Genomic DNA, 17,228 nt, shown 5'->3' on the forward strand with positions numbered 1-17,228 from the left:
GAAAAATCATCACCAGCACAAAATAGAATTTTAATAAAAGTTCCTGAGAATGCAACAATTTAATAGCTGTCCTATCACTTTTGGAACTATTAACACAGAAAATATCTTCTTTAAAACAGACATCTTCAAAGTGAACAAGTCAATTCACGTGTAGATGGTGTCATTTCTTTGTCTATACTATTGTTTTTAATTTAAAAAGTGATGTTTACAACAGCCAGCTATTACTCCACCTTTGAATGGAGGCCTAGAAAAAAAAAAACAACGTAAGAGGAGGAAGTTGAAATCCTTTTCTTTAAAAATAATAAAAAAAACAATGCAAGAGGAGGAAGTTGAAATCCTTTTCTTTACCAGCAACGTTTATTTGTTTTCTATGGGGGTTGATTGTGGTGCTGCAGTGTGATGCAGTATGTTCTCAGTCTAAATTAAGAAGAAGCTATTTCATTTTTTATCATAGTCCGGCTGCTCACACTGCTTTGTGAAAATTAGAAAAAGTTGAAAAAATTGGGAATTTTCTCTGAATAATTTTTCAGAATAAAGTAAGTTCTGTCAATAAATAAAAAAGGCAAAATACGCAACCTCTATTCACTCATATTTGGTTACTTGATAGAGGCGTTGTCATTTGCTGTAAATATTACTTGATAAAATCCATGCAAGTGCAATTAATGTATTCTTTTGTGTTCTGTTTTTTATATCTTTGTATTGTTTCTTATTTGTTCCTAAGGGGATAAAGGTAAAAAACGTAAGTAAATCCCTTGTATGTACCTTTATATTGTTCTTTGACACATTTGACGAGTTAACTGTTAAAATTACTACGTAGAACTAGCTCGGTGTGAGCAATGAGCAAAACGCCGGTTAAATAATAGGGTCATGCGGTGTATACACCGTGCCAAATCACTACAAACATGGAACACCTGTGTGGCGACCACTGAAGAATACAGTAGCAGAGGGAATTCTTCTTCGTGTGCTATTATATATTTTTTTTATTATCTTTTAATGACGTCCTCCACAACGACGATAAAAGTGTGCATATTTCGGTCAATGGAGTTATGGTGTTTTGTTTATTTTAGTTGCATTGTCTTTGGTTATACTGTGCTGTTTTATTTAAACAATAAATTAGAAATCCTGCGTTACGTTTAGCAATCAGTGAGCAATAAGCCGCGTTAAGAACGTAGCGCTTAAATGTCGCGTGTGCGGCCTAAAAACTCAACGCAAACGCGACTTAAATAAAACACTGTGTATCAAACGCCAAAGAACAAGTAACAAAACGCGCGGTTACCTTAACTAGGTTGTTGTGGCCGAACTTTTCGATATGCTTTAAATACCGGTGGCGTAAGAAGTGTCTGAAGTGTTTTAAGCATTACCGTGGAGATTTCTTTCCCGTGAAAAGTACTTTCGTCTCAGAAAAACAAGTCGTATAGATATTCCCAAAAAAAGTCTGAGAAAACTCACCGTACGTCCCGTGCAAAAACTAAAAGTTCGGGGGAGCAGAGAAGTGGAAACAGCCCCAGTTTATGGCTCCTCAGCTTCGTCGTCTTTCACAGTGCAGAAGCTCGTCTCTGATTAGCTGTAGCTCGTCTCGGTCGTTGTCTGATTGGTGGAGACTTGTGAGCCATGAGAAAGGAAGGTTCACCACTCGCTTTATTCGCAGGGGCGTTGACAGAAACAGTCTAGACAAGGGGCCGTCCAGAGGCTCCCAGATGTGCCCATAAAATGTTATTAAAATGTTATTATATTTATATCTCTACAAACCACTGTATGAGTCGCTGCCACCTAGTGACTGGAGGCTTGTTGTCATACAAGCATTACAGCAGTGGTACACTTATGAACAGCATGCCATATTCCATTGGAAGCCATCAACTTGTGACACACTAGTGACCAAGAGCAGTTGGAACAACTCCGCCAATATCAAGGTTTTCCACCATTGACACCATGAAAGATCAATTGATGAGTTAAAGAAAGAGACAGCCACCACCGAAAGTTTTGCCTTTTCCTCCTCCAGTCTCTCAGCTTACTTCTGAGAAGCATCTACTATGAGCTACATCACTCGTGGGCGAACTTTTTGACAGGCCATATTTGTCCTAAAATTGAACAATGGAGGACAAAATGTCTACTCGCAATCATTAATTGTACCTACATTCAGAGTTCCAAACTTCGGGTTTGGGACTGGCACTATAAAATACGGGTTTGTGCACCCTAGTGGCTGGTTTCATGCATAAAGACTAAATGCTATAATGCTTTTATCATTTCCTACGTCATCTATTGGGGAAATGTGGGTATTGCAGGGAAACGGTAGAAGTATAATGATAATATACTGTAAATAACTTATATAATTTGGAAAGTTTGGCGGGCTGGATTAAAAAGCTGAATGGGCTGCATCCGGACCCCGGACCTTAGTTTGCCCATGCTATGTATATGTGAATGAAGAAATGGTTATTAAAAACTCTGGCACAGACTGAAATATTATTCAGCAAATGGTCACAGAGTCAGTTTGAATGATGCCTTTCAGCCCCTCTTATTAGCACATATGTCAATGAAACCCAATGTTCAAGCACTTATTCAAATATATGCAGTCTTGCATGTATGTAGTCATGCATCACATTGTCTCACTGCAACTTTAAAATAGTGCTAATTTAATCTACAGTGTTTTCATTTAACTATTTCTCTGTGACCACTACATTGATTAAAAAAAAAGTTGAGATGGAGCCAGATGATTCACTGTGGCGGCCCACCTTGGTAAACAGCCGAAAGAAGAATTTGTAGAACACTAAAGACTTGAGAGCATGTTATATTTCATTGCAGGGATGCAGCGCTCTCTAGTGGTCATTTTATTAAAGTGTAAAATTAGTGGAAGAAAAAGTTTCGATTGAGATTTTTAATATTTGAAACTTCTTCCATTATAATTCTGGAGACATTCCGCTTATAAAATATAATAAATATTAAAATTTACCTATTTCTCATGCGTCGTCATACAGAACCATGGGTTTTTACCATAAATATTTTTCAACAGCATTACCAGTGTATTCTTCTATTATACAAAAGAACATACCACATTACTGCCATACAGTGTTTGCCTCCCACCACGTTTGAGGTTTTTTGTGGTTTTTCTTACCACATTGAGACATACTTTGATAGGGATAAGCTGTTACCTATCAGCTAAATCTGTTACTTATCCGCCTGCTTTTCAAAAATATGACAGGTGGTAGGATCCCAAGATGGAGGAAGGGAATGGGATGAAATAGGAAGTTTTCAATTTCAATATTTTCTTTATTTGTTCAACAGGTTAATTTTAGCAATAGCCACCGTCGTAGATACCTATCGTATGCTGATTTGCGTTCCTTTTTTAACTTGAGGTTTTAGTCAATAAATTAACGTTACATTTACTCTGTTTAAATTTTACCTACGTTTATCAGACACCGTACATTCATAAAATATGTAGTCCGCAAAAATAATTAAAAACAATTAGTGTATGTGTGCGTGGTGGTTTCAGAGGACACTCGCATGTCCTACATGTAATCGGACGCTTGGTCGTGACGTAACAGAAGGTGATTGGTGGATGACTCTGGTATATATCTTGCCAAACTTTAACCCCACCTTCTCGCCAGTGGAATTTAATATCGGTGCCTGCACCTTCAGGGCAGACGAGAACATAAAAGAAGTAAGTACTTTACTTTTTTGTCTGCTGAGGAAAGCGTATGACTATGACATGACCACTGCAGGTAGACGACACTGAGGCGGTAATGTTACTTGTTGTGGATGGTATGGGAAAGGGGGCAGATAGTTTTTGAGCGAAACCTTGGTCGGTGCAGTGTGTTCTGGCCTGACGCCGTGTCTTTTCTGCGGCTCAGTTGTAAGTGCCTACGTGGACTGAGCGAGCTCAGAGCTCACTGTAATCCAGGCTAACACTAGCAAGGCTAGCTGCCCCATCCCAGTTTTACTTGTAATTTCTGCCCATCTAAGGGCCCATTAGTATACAATTTTATATCAGTGAAAAATGTGAATTGGGCATTACGTGGCCAAATATTTTAAATACGTTGACTTCGTGTCGCAAACTCGTAAAATGTAAATCATAAAGTTGTGTTTGAGCAATGCTAGCACTTAGCTGGGTGCTAGGTGAGACCACATTCAAAGTTGTTAGCTAACTAATTGGCTAGAGCCGTGGAATTCTGTTAAGCAGTATTGGATTTTTTTTTTTACATTGTACTTATTAGTTCTGTTGTCGGCGAAATGTGTATCTGACTGAAGGCGCAATCAATTTAGTTTTATTGGACTATTTTGAGATAGCTTTTAGCTAAGGGGAACGTGTCATTCGTAATCGTACACTGTTGAGTGCCTAATCTATTAAGATAGTATTTTATATTGGTTAAACTCACCTCATTCTTGCATTAAATGAAAAGGCTGACCTCAAAGAGAAAACGAATTATTAACCGGAAAGCAGTCAATCATATCATTTTAACATGTATAGTAAGTTTAAAGCACTAAAGCACTACAGACGTTTTTATTTTATTATGCATTTTGAGGTGTTTAACATCATACCAATAATAATGTTCGCGTCGTTATATTGTCAACGTTAAAATTGTAAAAATGGCCTGGCTTTGTGGGTCTGTTCGAGCCAAGCCACCTATTAACCTAGAAGCTACGTGTCACATTTGCAAGGCACACCATAGCTGTAAGTTTAAAGAAAGTTTGCGTATTGACAAAATGTCGCTAATTAGAAAATGACTACAGTGTGTGACTGGAGTTGGTTAGATGTTCGTGTCTTTTTTCATGTGTAGTATTAGCAGTATGTCGTTGTGCATAATTGTATTTTCGTGAATCTGAGAAAACCTCTTTAGCAATGAAGCTACCTGTAACAGTCACAGATAGCAAGCAAAGTTTATAGCAAGTTGGCTAACGAGCGAAGGCATTACTTCGTCGACGTCGGTCGTTTGAAGTCGTCTTCGTTTTTCTCTTTTGCTGGCGTACATTCACGATAAACGCAGTGTTGCTTGAGAGCCTAACAGTAAATAATCTTTTTTTGGTCCGTAATTCTATACTATTTTTTAGCGTTAGCGAATACGACGGCTGCTAGCCAGAAGTGTAACGTGTTATTGGGCAGCTGTCAGCTTTTGACTTAATATGACTAACAACGAATGTCAAGCCCTGAATTTGGGGTTTGCTTACCGACCTGTATTGACTTAGGATATTGACAGGGTGCTGCTATCTAATAACTAATCAATTATACGAGACGGTGTACCCGTTAGCAGCAAAGCCCTAAGTTAAATGATACCAGAGCCTTATGTAACATCGGTTTTATGGCTCTTCTTAAAAGTGGACTTCATACCCTCTTCGTCAGTTTTTACGCAAATACGCACAAGTACACGTAAAATAACCTAGAGATGCACTGTGATGCGGGTGACACGTGTCATTTAAATTCATGGGTTCCGTTCTTGCTGAGTCACCACTGCTGTGAGCAGACTTCGTCACTGTCGCTATTGACGTTATTCATATTATTATCTAATATAAACACTTGTATTAGGTTGACGTTATTCATATTATCTAATATAAACACTTGTATTAGACGAATTTTTTTTTTTTAAAAAAAAACATTTTAAAATTTTTGTTAAATTGTGGATACTGTTTTTTGCAAATTAAAAAATACTTTTATTAATTAATACTTTTAGCTATTTCGATGTAATAATGATTTTATTCTTTTGTTCTTTAAACTAATGATTGTTTTTTTTTCTTCTTAATTTATCTGTTTTATAACAAAGTCTGAAAGTGCAAGGTGGTTTATTTAAAATAACTAATTAATAGTGTTTTGTCATCAAAAGTAACAAGTCACTACACTACTATACTGTAAGAAATTGTCAAGTCTAAACTAGGTCTTCAAAAGTGAAAGCTGACTAATGTGTAGTTTGAGACCAAACAATACTCTGTTAATTCATGAAATTTAAATATGTACAAACACTAGTTAATTGGTTATTAGAATTTTAAATAACACCCACAAATGTCCCGAGTAAATATTTAAAAATATTTTTTATTAAAATACTGCAGTACTGCCTGTTTTATTTTGTATTTTAAGAAGTATTTTTCAAATTTTTTGCTTTTCTTTTTTTAGGCAAAAGCTGGCAGGCTGACAGGAACTTGCATCTTTCAGGACGGATTATCTGGTAACTGACCATTTAGCTGGTAAGTATTAAAGAAAAAAATGTTGATAAATAGTTAGATCATGACAAATCAGGTCCACGTGATAAACAAGTGCCGTAAGTTCCTATATTCTTTTCGAAAGACTAGTCAATAACTTCAATCCGTTGACTGATTTTAAAAACTAGTGAATAACTTCAATCCGTTGACTGATTTTAAAGTACAAAAAATTGAGTAAATTATTGTAAAAATATTCATTTTTTTTTCTTAACATAATGAGGGTCTGTTGCAATCCCAGTGTTTTCTTCCTACATAGCCAGCGATGTCTTTACCGTAACCCAGGAAAAAAACAAATAAAACAAACCCTTTTATAACCAAATGCTTCCATACAAGATATGGTCCTTCACACATTGACAAGGATGCAGTGATTGACGTCTGTCAACTTCATGTAACTGCACTACTTAATACTCTTTATCCTTGGAGCACACCCACCTGGTCTGCAACCCTTGGAGTTAGTTCAGTCTTTTGACCAAAGCTAGAACCCCACCCCCCTCTATTTCTATTTATCTTTCTTTATCACTGAGGGTCAGAGCCTATGTACGGACATGAATGGGACTGATTGTTTACTACAACACAGCTGATAAAAACAAATGGGGGGAAAACAGTAAGAATCCCAAAGTCCATACATGATATACACTAGGGTTGATTGCAGTCAGTCATTCAGGCGTTGATTAGATTTTTGAACCTGTGAAAGCAAATCAAGAACTACTGATCTGTCATACAAAAGGATGGACAAATAATACATTAACTCAACTGAAAAAAATAATTGGTTTAGTATTATTGTGGTTTCATATCCAATCAATTTGAATAACTTGCTATATTAGTCTTTTTTGGTGTCTTTAACTTTAAAGAAAAAAAAGCTGCTAGTCCATTAACTTCATTACCTCATCTAGGGTAAACATGATTTAAAAAAAACAAAAATTGAACTTTGAAAGTAAGCTGTAAAAACAATTACAAACTCTTTGGCAAGATAAGGTGAATCTTTTAGAATGAACTGACATACAGTAACAGTAACAGTCAGTGCGTACGTAAATTATACAACAATCACAATTTCAGTGCATACGTAAATTATACAACAATCACAATTTAAACTTGACACTTGACACAAAATGTCATATTTTCCAGTGGCACACTCGGACTCTGTGTTAACGTGGGATTTTAACCATGAGCTCAGTCGCTGTACTTACGCAGGAAAGTTTCAATGAGCACCGCAGTGGGCTCCTGCCAGAGCAAAGTGGTGGTGAGTGTTTCTTCCTTGCGTGAGAATAGTAGGAGCAGCAACCATATTTGAGTCATTACCACGCATATATTTACTGTCGCTCCTGTGGCAGGACCCAATGCTGGAGAGGAGGAAGACGCCCTTCCTACTTACAAGGAAGCCTTCCCACCTCTGCCAGAGAAGGCGGCCTCAACTGAGGGGACCCAAGAAACTGTTTGGACTTCCAAGATCCGTCCACTCAAGTCTTCTATCATCACCCAGGTGTTACACTTAAAATTTTAAATATGGCGATGGCTGTTAAAGTTCATGTGCATAAGGGCTTATTATCCTTAGTGCAAGTAAACCAAACACGTTTTGGAACACAAAATATTAACAATTGAAAAAAAATACTGTTCTTTGCAATGTAGGTTTTCCATGTGCCCCTTGAAGAGCGCAGGTACAAGGACATCAACCAGTTTGGGGAAGGTGACCAGGCGAAAGTCTGTGTAGACATCATGAATAAGACCGGAGCCCATCTGGAACTCTCCCTGGCTAAAGATCAAGGTCTCTCCATCATGGTTTCTGGAAAACTGGATGCTGTGATGAAAGCCCGCAAGGAGATCGTGTCCCGACTGCAGACTCAGGTCAGCAGACCTTCAGATGTTAACGGTTTTTAATGCACTATTGGGATTTTCGATACTTAAAGACCAAACGCACTATTGTTATGTCTGACTGTCGTTCTAATGACAACAGGCTACAGCTGCTGTTGCCATCCCCAAAGAGCACCATCGTTTTGTCATCGGTAAAAATGGGGAGAAGCTTCAAGAGCTGGAACTCAAGACTGCCACCAAAATCCAGATCCCACGACCTGAAGACCCCAGCAATCAGATCAAGATCTCTGGCACAAAGGAAGGCTTAGAGAAGGCAAAGCATGAGATCTTGCTGATCTCTGCTGAGCAGGTAATTCAACCTCTTTTTCTACTGAGAATTATTCTTTGTAAAAGCTGCAATAACAAGTCAAAACTTTATGACAAAATTAAACAGTACAATTTATAAATGCACCTTTTTTATTGTGGTCATTTAATTCATTGTCCTTTGCCATGTATTCAATGTTTGCACCTTTAGGACAAGCGTGCTGTTGAGAGGGTGAACATTGAGAAAGTGTACCATCCATTCATCACTGGTGCCTTCAACAAGCTGGTAGGAGAAATGATGCAGGAGACGGGCGCACGCATCAATGTTCCTCCTCCGAGTGTGAACAAGACGGAGATAGTCATCACTGGGGAGAAAGAGCAGGTGGCCCTTGCTGTGACTCTGATCAAGAAGATCTATGATGAGAAGGTTTGCTAAAATTGAAAATGGGTGTTGAACTGAAAATACCTGCGTTTTCAGATTACGATTGATAAATTGTAAATTCTCACACCCATCTGTTGTATTGCAGAAGAAGAATGCCACTACTATTGCAGTGGAAGTTAAGAAGGCCCAGCACAAGTATGTGATAGGCCCAAAAGGAAATACCCTGCAGGAGATTCTGGATAGAACTGGTGTGTCTGTTGAAATCCCACCGTCTGACAGCAGCTCAGAAACTGTAATACTTCGTGGAGAGCCAGGTCGTCTCGGTCAGGCTCTCACTGAGGTTTATGCTAAGGTAAAAAAACAAAAAAAACAAAAACCTGACAAATACAAATTAGCAAGAAAAAAAAAAAACCCACTTACTAAATGAAACCTTTTCTCCTCCCAGGCAAACAGTTATACTGTTTCCTCAGTCTCGGCTCCTTCCTGGCTTCATCGTTTTATTATTGGCAAGAAGGGTCAGAACCTGGCTAAGATAACTCAACAGTGGCCCAAGGTCTCTAAAATGATTTTTTTAATTCTTCCTTTTCATTCTCTGATTGAAAAGCTTGCTTTTACTTGTAGGTAACTTTTGACATTTGTATAGGTGCATATTGAGTTCACTGAGGGTGAGGAGAAGATCACCTTGGAGGGCCCAACCAAAGACGTGCAGATGGTGCAGAGCCAAATTGAAGCTATAGTTACTGATTTAGTGAGTATTAAAAATAAATTGACACGTTTGATACATTCGTTTTTACGCTATCGTTGATGTTCATGAACAATCAAACTTGTCACTTCTAAATAAGTGTAATGTCTAAATTTTTACAGGTAAGTCGTATGGACTATGCAGAAATCAGTGTGGATCCCAAATTCCATCGGCACCTTATTGGAAAAGGAGGTGTTAACAGTAAGTACAGAATTGATTACGTCAATTACTTTGGCATTGCAACAAATGAGCAACAGAGCCAAAAAAACAAGCAGCAAAGGAACGTTGAATGAATCACATGATTTATTTCCAGTCAACCGCATCAAAGAGCTGCACAAGGTGACTGTCCGCATTCCACCCGACAATGAGAAAAGCAACTTGATCCGTATTGAGGGAGATCCTCAAGGTGTACAGGAAGCCAAGAAGGAGCTGCTTGAGCTTGCGTCACGCATGGTCGGTATAGGCGTTTTGGCCAGTATGGTTTCCTTGAATCTATGGATAGCACTGCATTAAACGTTGTTTTACAGGAGAATGAGCGTACAAAGGACCTGATCATTGAACAGCGTTTTCACAGAGCCATCATAGGCCAAAAAGGAGAGAAAATCAAAGAAGTGCGCGACAAATTCCCAGATGTGAGTCTCAAACTGTTGATTGTGGTCGATGTCTGCCTTTTTTTTTTTTTTTTCCATCCAGTAAGAGTCAAATGTGTTTTTCTTTATTTAAGGTCATCATCAATTTCCCTGACCCAGCCCAAAAAAGTGACATCGTTCAACTTCGAGGTCCACGAAATGAGGTGGAAAAATGCTCCAAATTTATGCAGAAGATAGTGGCTGAAATGGTAAGTATATATTGTCTTGTTCACTGTTCAGATTATTTAGTGACAACTTAATCTTTTTTTTTTTTTTTTTTTGCCTCTCAGGTTGAGAACAGCCATTCTGTCTCGGTCCCTATTTTCAAGCAGTTCCACAGAAACATAATTGGAAAAGGAGGATCAAACATCAAAAAGGTACTGATATCACAGGGAATGGATACAATGTCCGTAAACATGTGGCCAGAGATGTTGTTTTTTTTAGACTGATTTAGATTCTTGTTTAGATTCGGGAGGACACCAACACAAAAATTGACCTTCCTGCCGAGAATAGCAACTCGGAGATGATCATTATCACTGGGAAGAAGGCAAACTGTGAGCTTGCACGGAGTCGCATTCTCGCAATTCAGAAGGAGCTGGTGAGCGAAACTGCACGAATGCAAATTCATTGTTTGAAATACACAATCGACTTGTATGCACAAGGATTCGCAAGTTTCTGTTTGTAGAGACAGGCTGTAATTTTGTGAAATAAGAAAACAGTCTTTTCTGGTGGTAAATTATCTGGTTGGCTAGAGATATTATTTTAGTTTAAAATGAATTTTGTGTATGCATTTAAATCAAGTTAATCTAGTGTTTATATGTCTTCTTAACATTTTTTTTTTTTTTTTTTTTTAAATATTAAATGCTCTTCATTGTGTTTAGGCCAACATCACGGAGGTAGAAGTTTCCATTCCATCCAAACTGCATAACTCCTTGATTGGATCAAAGGGTCGTTTGGTGCGCTCCATCATGGAGGAGTGTGGTGGTGTACACATCCACTTTCCTTCAGAGGGATCTGGAATTGATAAGGTCACCATCCGTGGACCCTTGGAAGATGTGGAGAAGGCCAAGCAGCAACTGCTAGGCTTGGCGGAGGAGAAGGTTTGTACAAACATCTCATTAAAGCAAAAATTTTTTTCTTTTTTTTCTTCTCTCTTGACACTCATCTACTTTGATTAATGTGGGTTCTCTCCTTAGCAAACAAAGAGCCACACCGTAGAGCTGCGTGCGAAACCAGAATACCATAAGTTTCTCATTGGAAAAGGTGGTGGAAACATTCGAAAGGTGCGGGACAGCACTGGGGCAAGGATTATTTTCCCCACTCCTGATGACAAAGATCAGGAGCTCATTACTGTGGTTGGGACAGAGGAAGCAGTGCGAGAGGCCCAGAAGGAGCTTGAGGAACTTATTAAGAGTCTGGCAAGTCTGCAGCATGCTTAGAAGAGAAGACAAGTTGGTTGTGCACGCTGCGATTTACGTTTTTAACAATGATCTGTTCTTACAGGATAATGTAGTCGAAGATACGATGAATGTCGACCCCAAGCATCATCGCTACTTTGTCTCTCGCCGCGGCCAGGTCCTGAGGGACCTGGCTGATGAATACGGCGGGGTTATGGTGAGTTTCCCTCGCACTGGTTCTCAGAGCGATAAGGTCACCCTCAAAGGAGCCAAAGAATGTGTGGAGGCAGCCAAGAAGCGCATGCAGGAGATCGTCAGCGACTTGGTTAGTCAGAGCACCTCCGTTAACTCATGATTCTTTGTCAGTTTTAATTGGTTTTACAGACCGTTTTTTTGATGGGCAAATACTGTGTTTTCAGGACGCTCAAGTGACCATGGAGTGCGTGATTACTCAAAAGTTCCACCGCTCCATTATGGGTCCCAAGGGCTCAAGGATCCAGCAGATCACCAGAGATTTCAATGTTCAAATTAAGTTCCCAGAGCGTGAGGATCCACAAGGTATAAAAAAAAGTAGTCATTATTGAAGTTCCTCACATGATGCTGTAGACTTGAATTGAAACTCTCACTTGTTGATGTTGAAGCACCACCTCCTGCGGACACTCCAGTTGAGAACGGGGAGGCGACTGGGGAGGTTAAGGAGCCTGTCGATCCAAATGCACCCAAAAAGTGTGACGTGATTGTGATTTCTGGTCGTAAAGAGCGCTGTGAGGCTGCCATCGAAGCACTCAGGGTTGGTATCATACTAAAATCATAGGCTGCTGTCTGTAGTGATATTTTTTTTTTCCCCCTGTTGGATTGACATGAGTGCCATTAAAAAAAAAAGTAACCTAAAATTGCAATTTTATATAAAAATGAGACTAGCTAATAGCAATCAAAGCACTATACGTTCAAAACATACCCTGTGCTCTGATTGATGTTTACCATTTTTAGACTTATTTATGTTTTCAGTTGCTATGCTAGCTTTGGACAGTCCTGTTGTCAAGTCTACAAAAGATGGAAAAAAAAAATTTCAAAAGTTCAATATGAGGATCTTCTAATCTAAGCAGCAAAGAGAAAGCAATGAAGATTGTTGGACGGCGATAGCCTACTGCCTCTTTACTGATATTAAAATACTATCACCTTTCTTCAGGCCTTGGTTCCTGTCACCATTGAGGTTGAAGTGCCTTTTGAGCTCCATAGATACATCATTGGACAAAAAGGAAGTGGAATTCGTAAGATGATGGATGAATTTGAGGTGCGGGCTGGTAACTTTAATCAGATCTAATACAGAGATTTTTTTTTTTTTTTTTTTTTTTTTTTTGGAAATGGTGGTGATTCAGTCTGCTCTTCCCCATCTACCTCCAGGTAAATATTCAAGTGCCTGCTCCTGAGCTCCGTTCTGACAAAATTGCCATCACTGGCTTGGCCAATCATCTCGATCGCGCCAAAGAGGGCCTTCTGGAGCGCGTGAAGGAGCTGCAGGCCGAGCAGGAAGATCGGGTTAGTATATCATGAACTACGTATTCTCATGTTTGGCTTGAGGATAGTCTAATTAAGCTCTCAGCTTTTTTTTTGTGTGTGTGTAAGGAATCTAATGCACGTGTGTTATGTCAAATTTTTTGCAGGCGCTAAGGAGCTTCAAGCTAACCATCACTGTGGATCCCAAGTATCACCCCAAAATCATTGGCCGAAAGGGTGCAATCATTACAAACATCCGCACTGAACATGATGTCAACATCCAGTTCCCGGAGAAAAATGATGAAAACCAGGTAGAAAATCAGAGTAACTGTGTTAAAGTTACAGATGTATTAGTGGACAAAAGTGACGTGGACAATGGATTCTTGGTGCCTAAAGGTGTTTTTTTTGTAATGTTCCAACAGGACCAGATTACCATTACAGGGTATGAGCACAAAGCCATAGCTGCACGTGATGCCATTCAGGCCATTGTGGACGAGCTGGAGGAGATGATCTCTGAGGAGATCACTCTGGACAGCAGGGTTCATGCTCGCATTATTGGAGCTCGTGGCAAAGGCATTCGCAAGATCATGGATGAGTTTAAGGTGAGTCTTTATGATGGTAAGGAAACAAATGATCAGGGTTTATTCTTTGGTTATATTGAAGGCATTAATGTAATCTTGGACTGTGGGAATTTCTTCAGGTTGATCTCAGGTTTCCCCAAAGTGGAGCTGCAGACCCAAACCTGGTGATAGTTACAGGTCGCCCTGAACTTGTGGATGAAGCCATTGATCATCTTCTTAACCTAGAAGAGGAATATGTAAGCCTTTTGTCGATTTGACCAAAACTGTTTTTTATCAAAATAGACTTAACTTAACTTAATTATCCTCCTCTCAGATGGCAGACGTTGCGGAGAACGAGGAAAAAAGGGCATATATGAGGTCTTCTGGTGGCAGCAATGCTGTTGCGGACGAGCAGCGAGGTCCATCTAAGGGGTTTGTCGTCAGGGAGGCTCCCTGGGCAACGGGCAACGAGAAAGTAAGTGTATGATGTAGAGATGTGAATCTCTGGGTGTCTCGCCGTTCGATTCCGATTCTTAGGGGTCACGATACAATTCAAAATCGATAACGTAATTGTATGTAGTTCTCTGTATTCTAACCACTACTATTACCGTGTTTCACAGAAAAAAGCGGCAGCATATTTTCTGACTTTACAAACAGTGAATGCCAAATACCCAAATGCTGCTTGCACTGTGGTATGGCTTTTACACTCCCCTGTTGCAAAGCTCAGGTGTATGGGTATAATCAAAGCAGTATGAAATTACATATCAACAAAGGTCGAGCCATATTTCTATAAAAGTAGCTCTTCTTCTTTGGGTGTTCCCTTCAGATGTCGATACGATAACGCATTTTTGAAACACTCCAGTACTAAAGATCAAACACGAGTAATGTGCGCAATTCGTTTTTTTTAAATTTAATTTCTCTCCCGTGCATGATTTTTTTTTTTAGCCTAGTTGGATTCTAAATGCCTTATTTTTCGGTTCTCGTTACCTTTTAGGCTCCTGACATGTCCAGCTCTGAAGACTTCCCAAGTTTTGGGGCCCCAGTGGCAACTAAGACGTCTCCTTGGGGACCAAAGCGTTTTTAAGCAGCACTGCTCCAGACAGGCCAAAACCAGAGTGAAGTCCGACCTCCTCCATCCGTACCACCTTTTCAGCTCCTACTGCACATCGGGACTGCCCCAGAATGTTTTCAGTTCCAAACATGACATTACACTATCCTAGCCAGTTTCTGCAAAATTTTAGTATAAATATCCTGATACGCAAGGTTGTTGTTTCTAAGGAAAACTGTTAAACCATTTGAAAACAGTGCCGGAAGTGGCAGCAAAAGAACTGATGTGAAAAAAAACGCTAAATGGACACATTTCATTGTGGTTTAAAACTGTTACACCAAACTCGTAAGCAGCCCACTTGTGAGCTTAGTTACCTGAGCAACCCCTCCCCCCAATCCCCTCCCAAGTTGCCTTTGCAGATTGGGTAAAAACTCAAACTAGAATTCTGACACGGAATTCTTCAGACATTTTGGTAACCTGCATCTGCTTTTACACATGTAGCCAAGTCAAACTCAAGCACATTAGCGATGTGTGTGTGTGTGTGTCTGTGTGCTCCATCGTGTCTTTCACATGTGGTGTTAAAACTGTGGGACTATGATCGTGTCGTGGCATGCGTCATGTAGCCATACACACTTGAGCACTGAGGGTTGAAAGCTGTTGGGGAGAAAAGGTTTTTATCAAGGCTGCTACAGTCTCCTCAAACTACCACATATGCCAAGGTCAAGACCGCAACTAAATTTCAAACACTAGGCTGTGAGCTTTTCAAACTATTTTTTTTTTTTTTTGACACTCTAAAAGCAATTTAACTACCAATGGGGAAATTGGTAAGTGTGTGAACTAAACAGAAAAAACCATCATGTGCCAACTGTGTTTAGTTACATCCTGTCTGCCATGACTTGCCTGTGTTGAATCAGTGTCCAGTCCCTTTGTCTTCCACCTGCTATGCAGATTATGTCAAATAGCAATGTCCCTTATTATATCAGCCTTACAACTAGGAAGATACAAACCATATAGCCATAATGTTGAGTTGTTTAAACACTCACTTCACTGGAGGAATTCAGGTTGCAGTCCATCTTCAAGCTCTTAGAACAATTTCCCTTTTTTTTGTTCTGAATGCACACTTGTGCCTCTGACTTTTAATTCGACATTGCGCATCGGCTTCTCCTGGTTTATATCATCCTAGTCCCGAATGAACGATGACACAAATACAATTGAAGTGAACAGTTACGGATGACACTGGAAAAAGAAATTGCTCCAAAAAAGTCAATAAAAATTGAAAATCTTTATTTCCTCTCTGGTGTTTGTATTTTTTTTCATTCAAGAAAGTAGTTTAGACAAATACAAAGTCAATACATGTGCTTTTCTGGAACTTGACTTTTTCCACTTAGACATCACGTAGGTTTATCAGCAATTACCATAATTTCCGGACTATTGAGCGCACCTTAAAATATTGGCTCCTGGGCTCTTTGTGCTTGTCCACTAGTGATGGGAAGACCGATTCTTTTTACTGATTCGGATGTTTGATTCACGAGCAGTAAAACGAACGAACGAGTCGTGAACGAATCTTGAACGAACAATTTCAATCGTTTTACAGCAGGTGGCGCTTTAGCCCTATTGTGGGCGTTGTAAAGAAGGCTGCGCTTCTCCCACACTAAATACTGAAGACAATATAGTTGGCTTCCGCTGACAAAGTCTACAAAGTACACAAAATGCCATAAGTAATTAAAACCATGTGAAAACATAAGAAAGAAAAACACACCACAACGTGAAGATGAATGAGAGCAAATGAGGTCCGAGCTCTCCGTCGCGTGACAAATGAAACGAATGTTTCAGATTTATTTCTCCAGCTCTTGTTTTATCACAACAAAACAGCACAGACAATTGTTTAACACATATTAGATTATAAATAAACACTATTCCGTTTGTTTGCCTTCAATTTGGAGACACATACTTTTTTTCCCACAAGATGGCAGTAACAGAGTTGAATTTAACGTACTCTGAGCCACGTCACTGTGTACTGTATTCCGTTTTATAAATTAACCTCGGTCATTTAAAACAGAATATTATTAAACACTACAAATTTATCTTTTAGTACATTTATTAAATTTGCTTTGAGTTGCTAAGTCTTCAATTTGTTTTGACTATTAATTTCTTTCTTTTTTTATTTCTAATTGTGACCCACTCATTTCGAACCCCCATAATGCAATTCAGCATTAACGCTAAATTCATTATTATTTATATACGTATATATATATATATATATATATATAAAATCAGTTTAATAGCAAACAAATAGACGAAGAAGATTGAACTTGATACTCAGTTCAGTCAACACGTACAGTATATCAAATTAATGACTTGTAAACAGCAGTAATGAGGAGTTGTATATTACGGCTCCACTATTTATCTTGAACTTGTTTTGCCCGTTTGACAAACTGCAAAAGTCCTGCGAGCCGAACTTTTGGCTCTCATTACTTTTCACTTTAATTTGCTTTGTAAAAGATGTCGTGAATCCTTGTCTGCCCTATTCCATTTTCTGGATTTACCAAATGTGCGAAACACGTTAAAGTTTTTAACTACGTCGCTAAAATGCACTGCATAAGACGCTTTCCGTGGTAAAGTATTACATCTTGGTTCTGATTCGAGCTTGTCCAGTAAAATAATAAGATGTCTACAAT

At 39.1% G+C, this 17,228-nt stretch overlaps 2 protein-coding genes across 5 annotated transcripts in view; one reads left to right on the forward strand and one right to left on the reverse strand.

Moving 5' to 3' along the window:
* farp2 (FERM, RhoGEF and pleckstrin domain protein 2) overlaps nucleotides 1-1,743 on the reverse strand; it is a 45,052-nt gene extending 43,309 nt beyond the window's left edge. Inside the window, exon 1 of one of the 4 annotated variants that reach the window (XM_008307347.3) lies at nucleotides 1,450-1,742. The gene's annotated coding sequence lies outside the window, so the exon portion shown is untranslated. Of the gene's footprint in view, nucleotides 1-1,361 lie in introns of all 4 variants that reach the window. The other 3 variants (XM_008307345.3, XM_008307344.3, XM_008307348.3) reach the window with 3 other exon arrangements.
* A 1,794-nt stretch (nucleotides 1,744-3,537) lies between these two features.
* hdlbpa (high density lipoprotein binding protein a) lies at nucleotides 3,538-15,836 on the forward strand. Its single transcript, XM_008307349.3, has 28 exons — nucleotides 3,538-3,655; nucleotides 6,098-6,168; nucleotides 7,309-7,423; nucleotides 7,515-7,663; nucleotides 7,810-8,025; nucleotides 8,135-8,341; nucleotides 8,507-8,722; nucleotides 8,823-9,029; nucleotides 9,123-9,230; nucleotides 9,321-9,425; nucleotides 9,542-9,620; nucleotides 9,733-9,872; nucleotides 9,947-10,051; nucleotides 10,144-10,257; nucleotides 10,339-10,425; nucleotides 10,515-10,646; nucleotides 10,930-11,148; nucleotides 11,245-11,466; nucleotides 11,552-11,770; nucleotides 11,865-12,003; nucleotides 12,087-12,235; nucleotides 12,635-12,739; nucleotides 12,850-12,984; nucleotides 13,110-13,253; nucleotides 13,365-13,544; nucleotides 13,643-13,759; nucleotides 13,837-13,977; nucleotides 14,497-15,836. Exons 3-28 carry the CDS (start codon nucleotides 7,348-7,350, stop codon nucleotides 14,584-14,586), a joined length of 3,801 nt encoding a protein of 1,266 aa, XP_008305571.1. The 5' UTR covers nucleotides 3,538-3,655; nucleotides 6,098-6,168; nucleotides 7,309-7,347; the 3' UTR covers nucleotides 14,587-15,836.
* The last annotated feature ends 1,392 nt before the right edge of the window (nucleotides 15,837-17,228 follow it).

Source organism: Cynoglossus semilaevis, chromosome 2, assembly GCF_000523025.1.
Source record: "Cynoglossus semilaevis isolate Cse_v1.0 chromosome 2, Cse_v1.0, whole genome shotgun sequence".
Lineage (NCBI taxonomy): Eukaryota > Metazoa > Chordata > Actinopteri > Pleuronectiformes > Cynoglossidae > Cynoglossus > Cynoglossus semilaevis.

Coding starts and splice junctions, on each gene's coding strand:
- hdlbpa (XM_008307349.3), top strand. CDS start 7,348: ATGAGCTCAGTCGCTGTACTTACGCAGGAAAGTTTCAATGAGCACCGC. Junction 9,873..9,946: donor TTGAGCTTGCGTCACGCATG/GTCGGTATAGGC, acceptor GTTGTTTTACAG/GAGAATGAGCGTACAAAGGA. Junction 13,760..13,836: donor TTAACCTAGAAGAGGAATAT/GTAAGCCTTTTG, acceptor TCCTCCTCTCAG/ATGGCAGACGTTGCGGAGAA.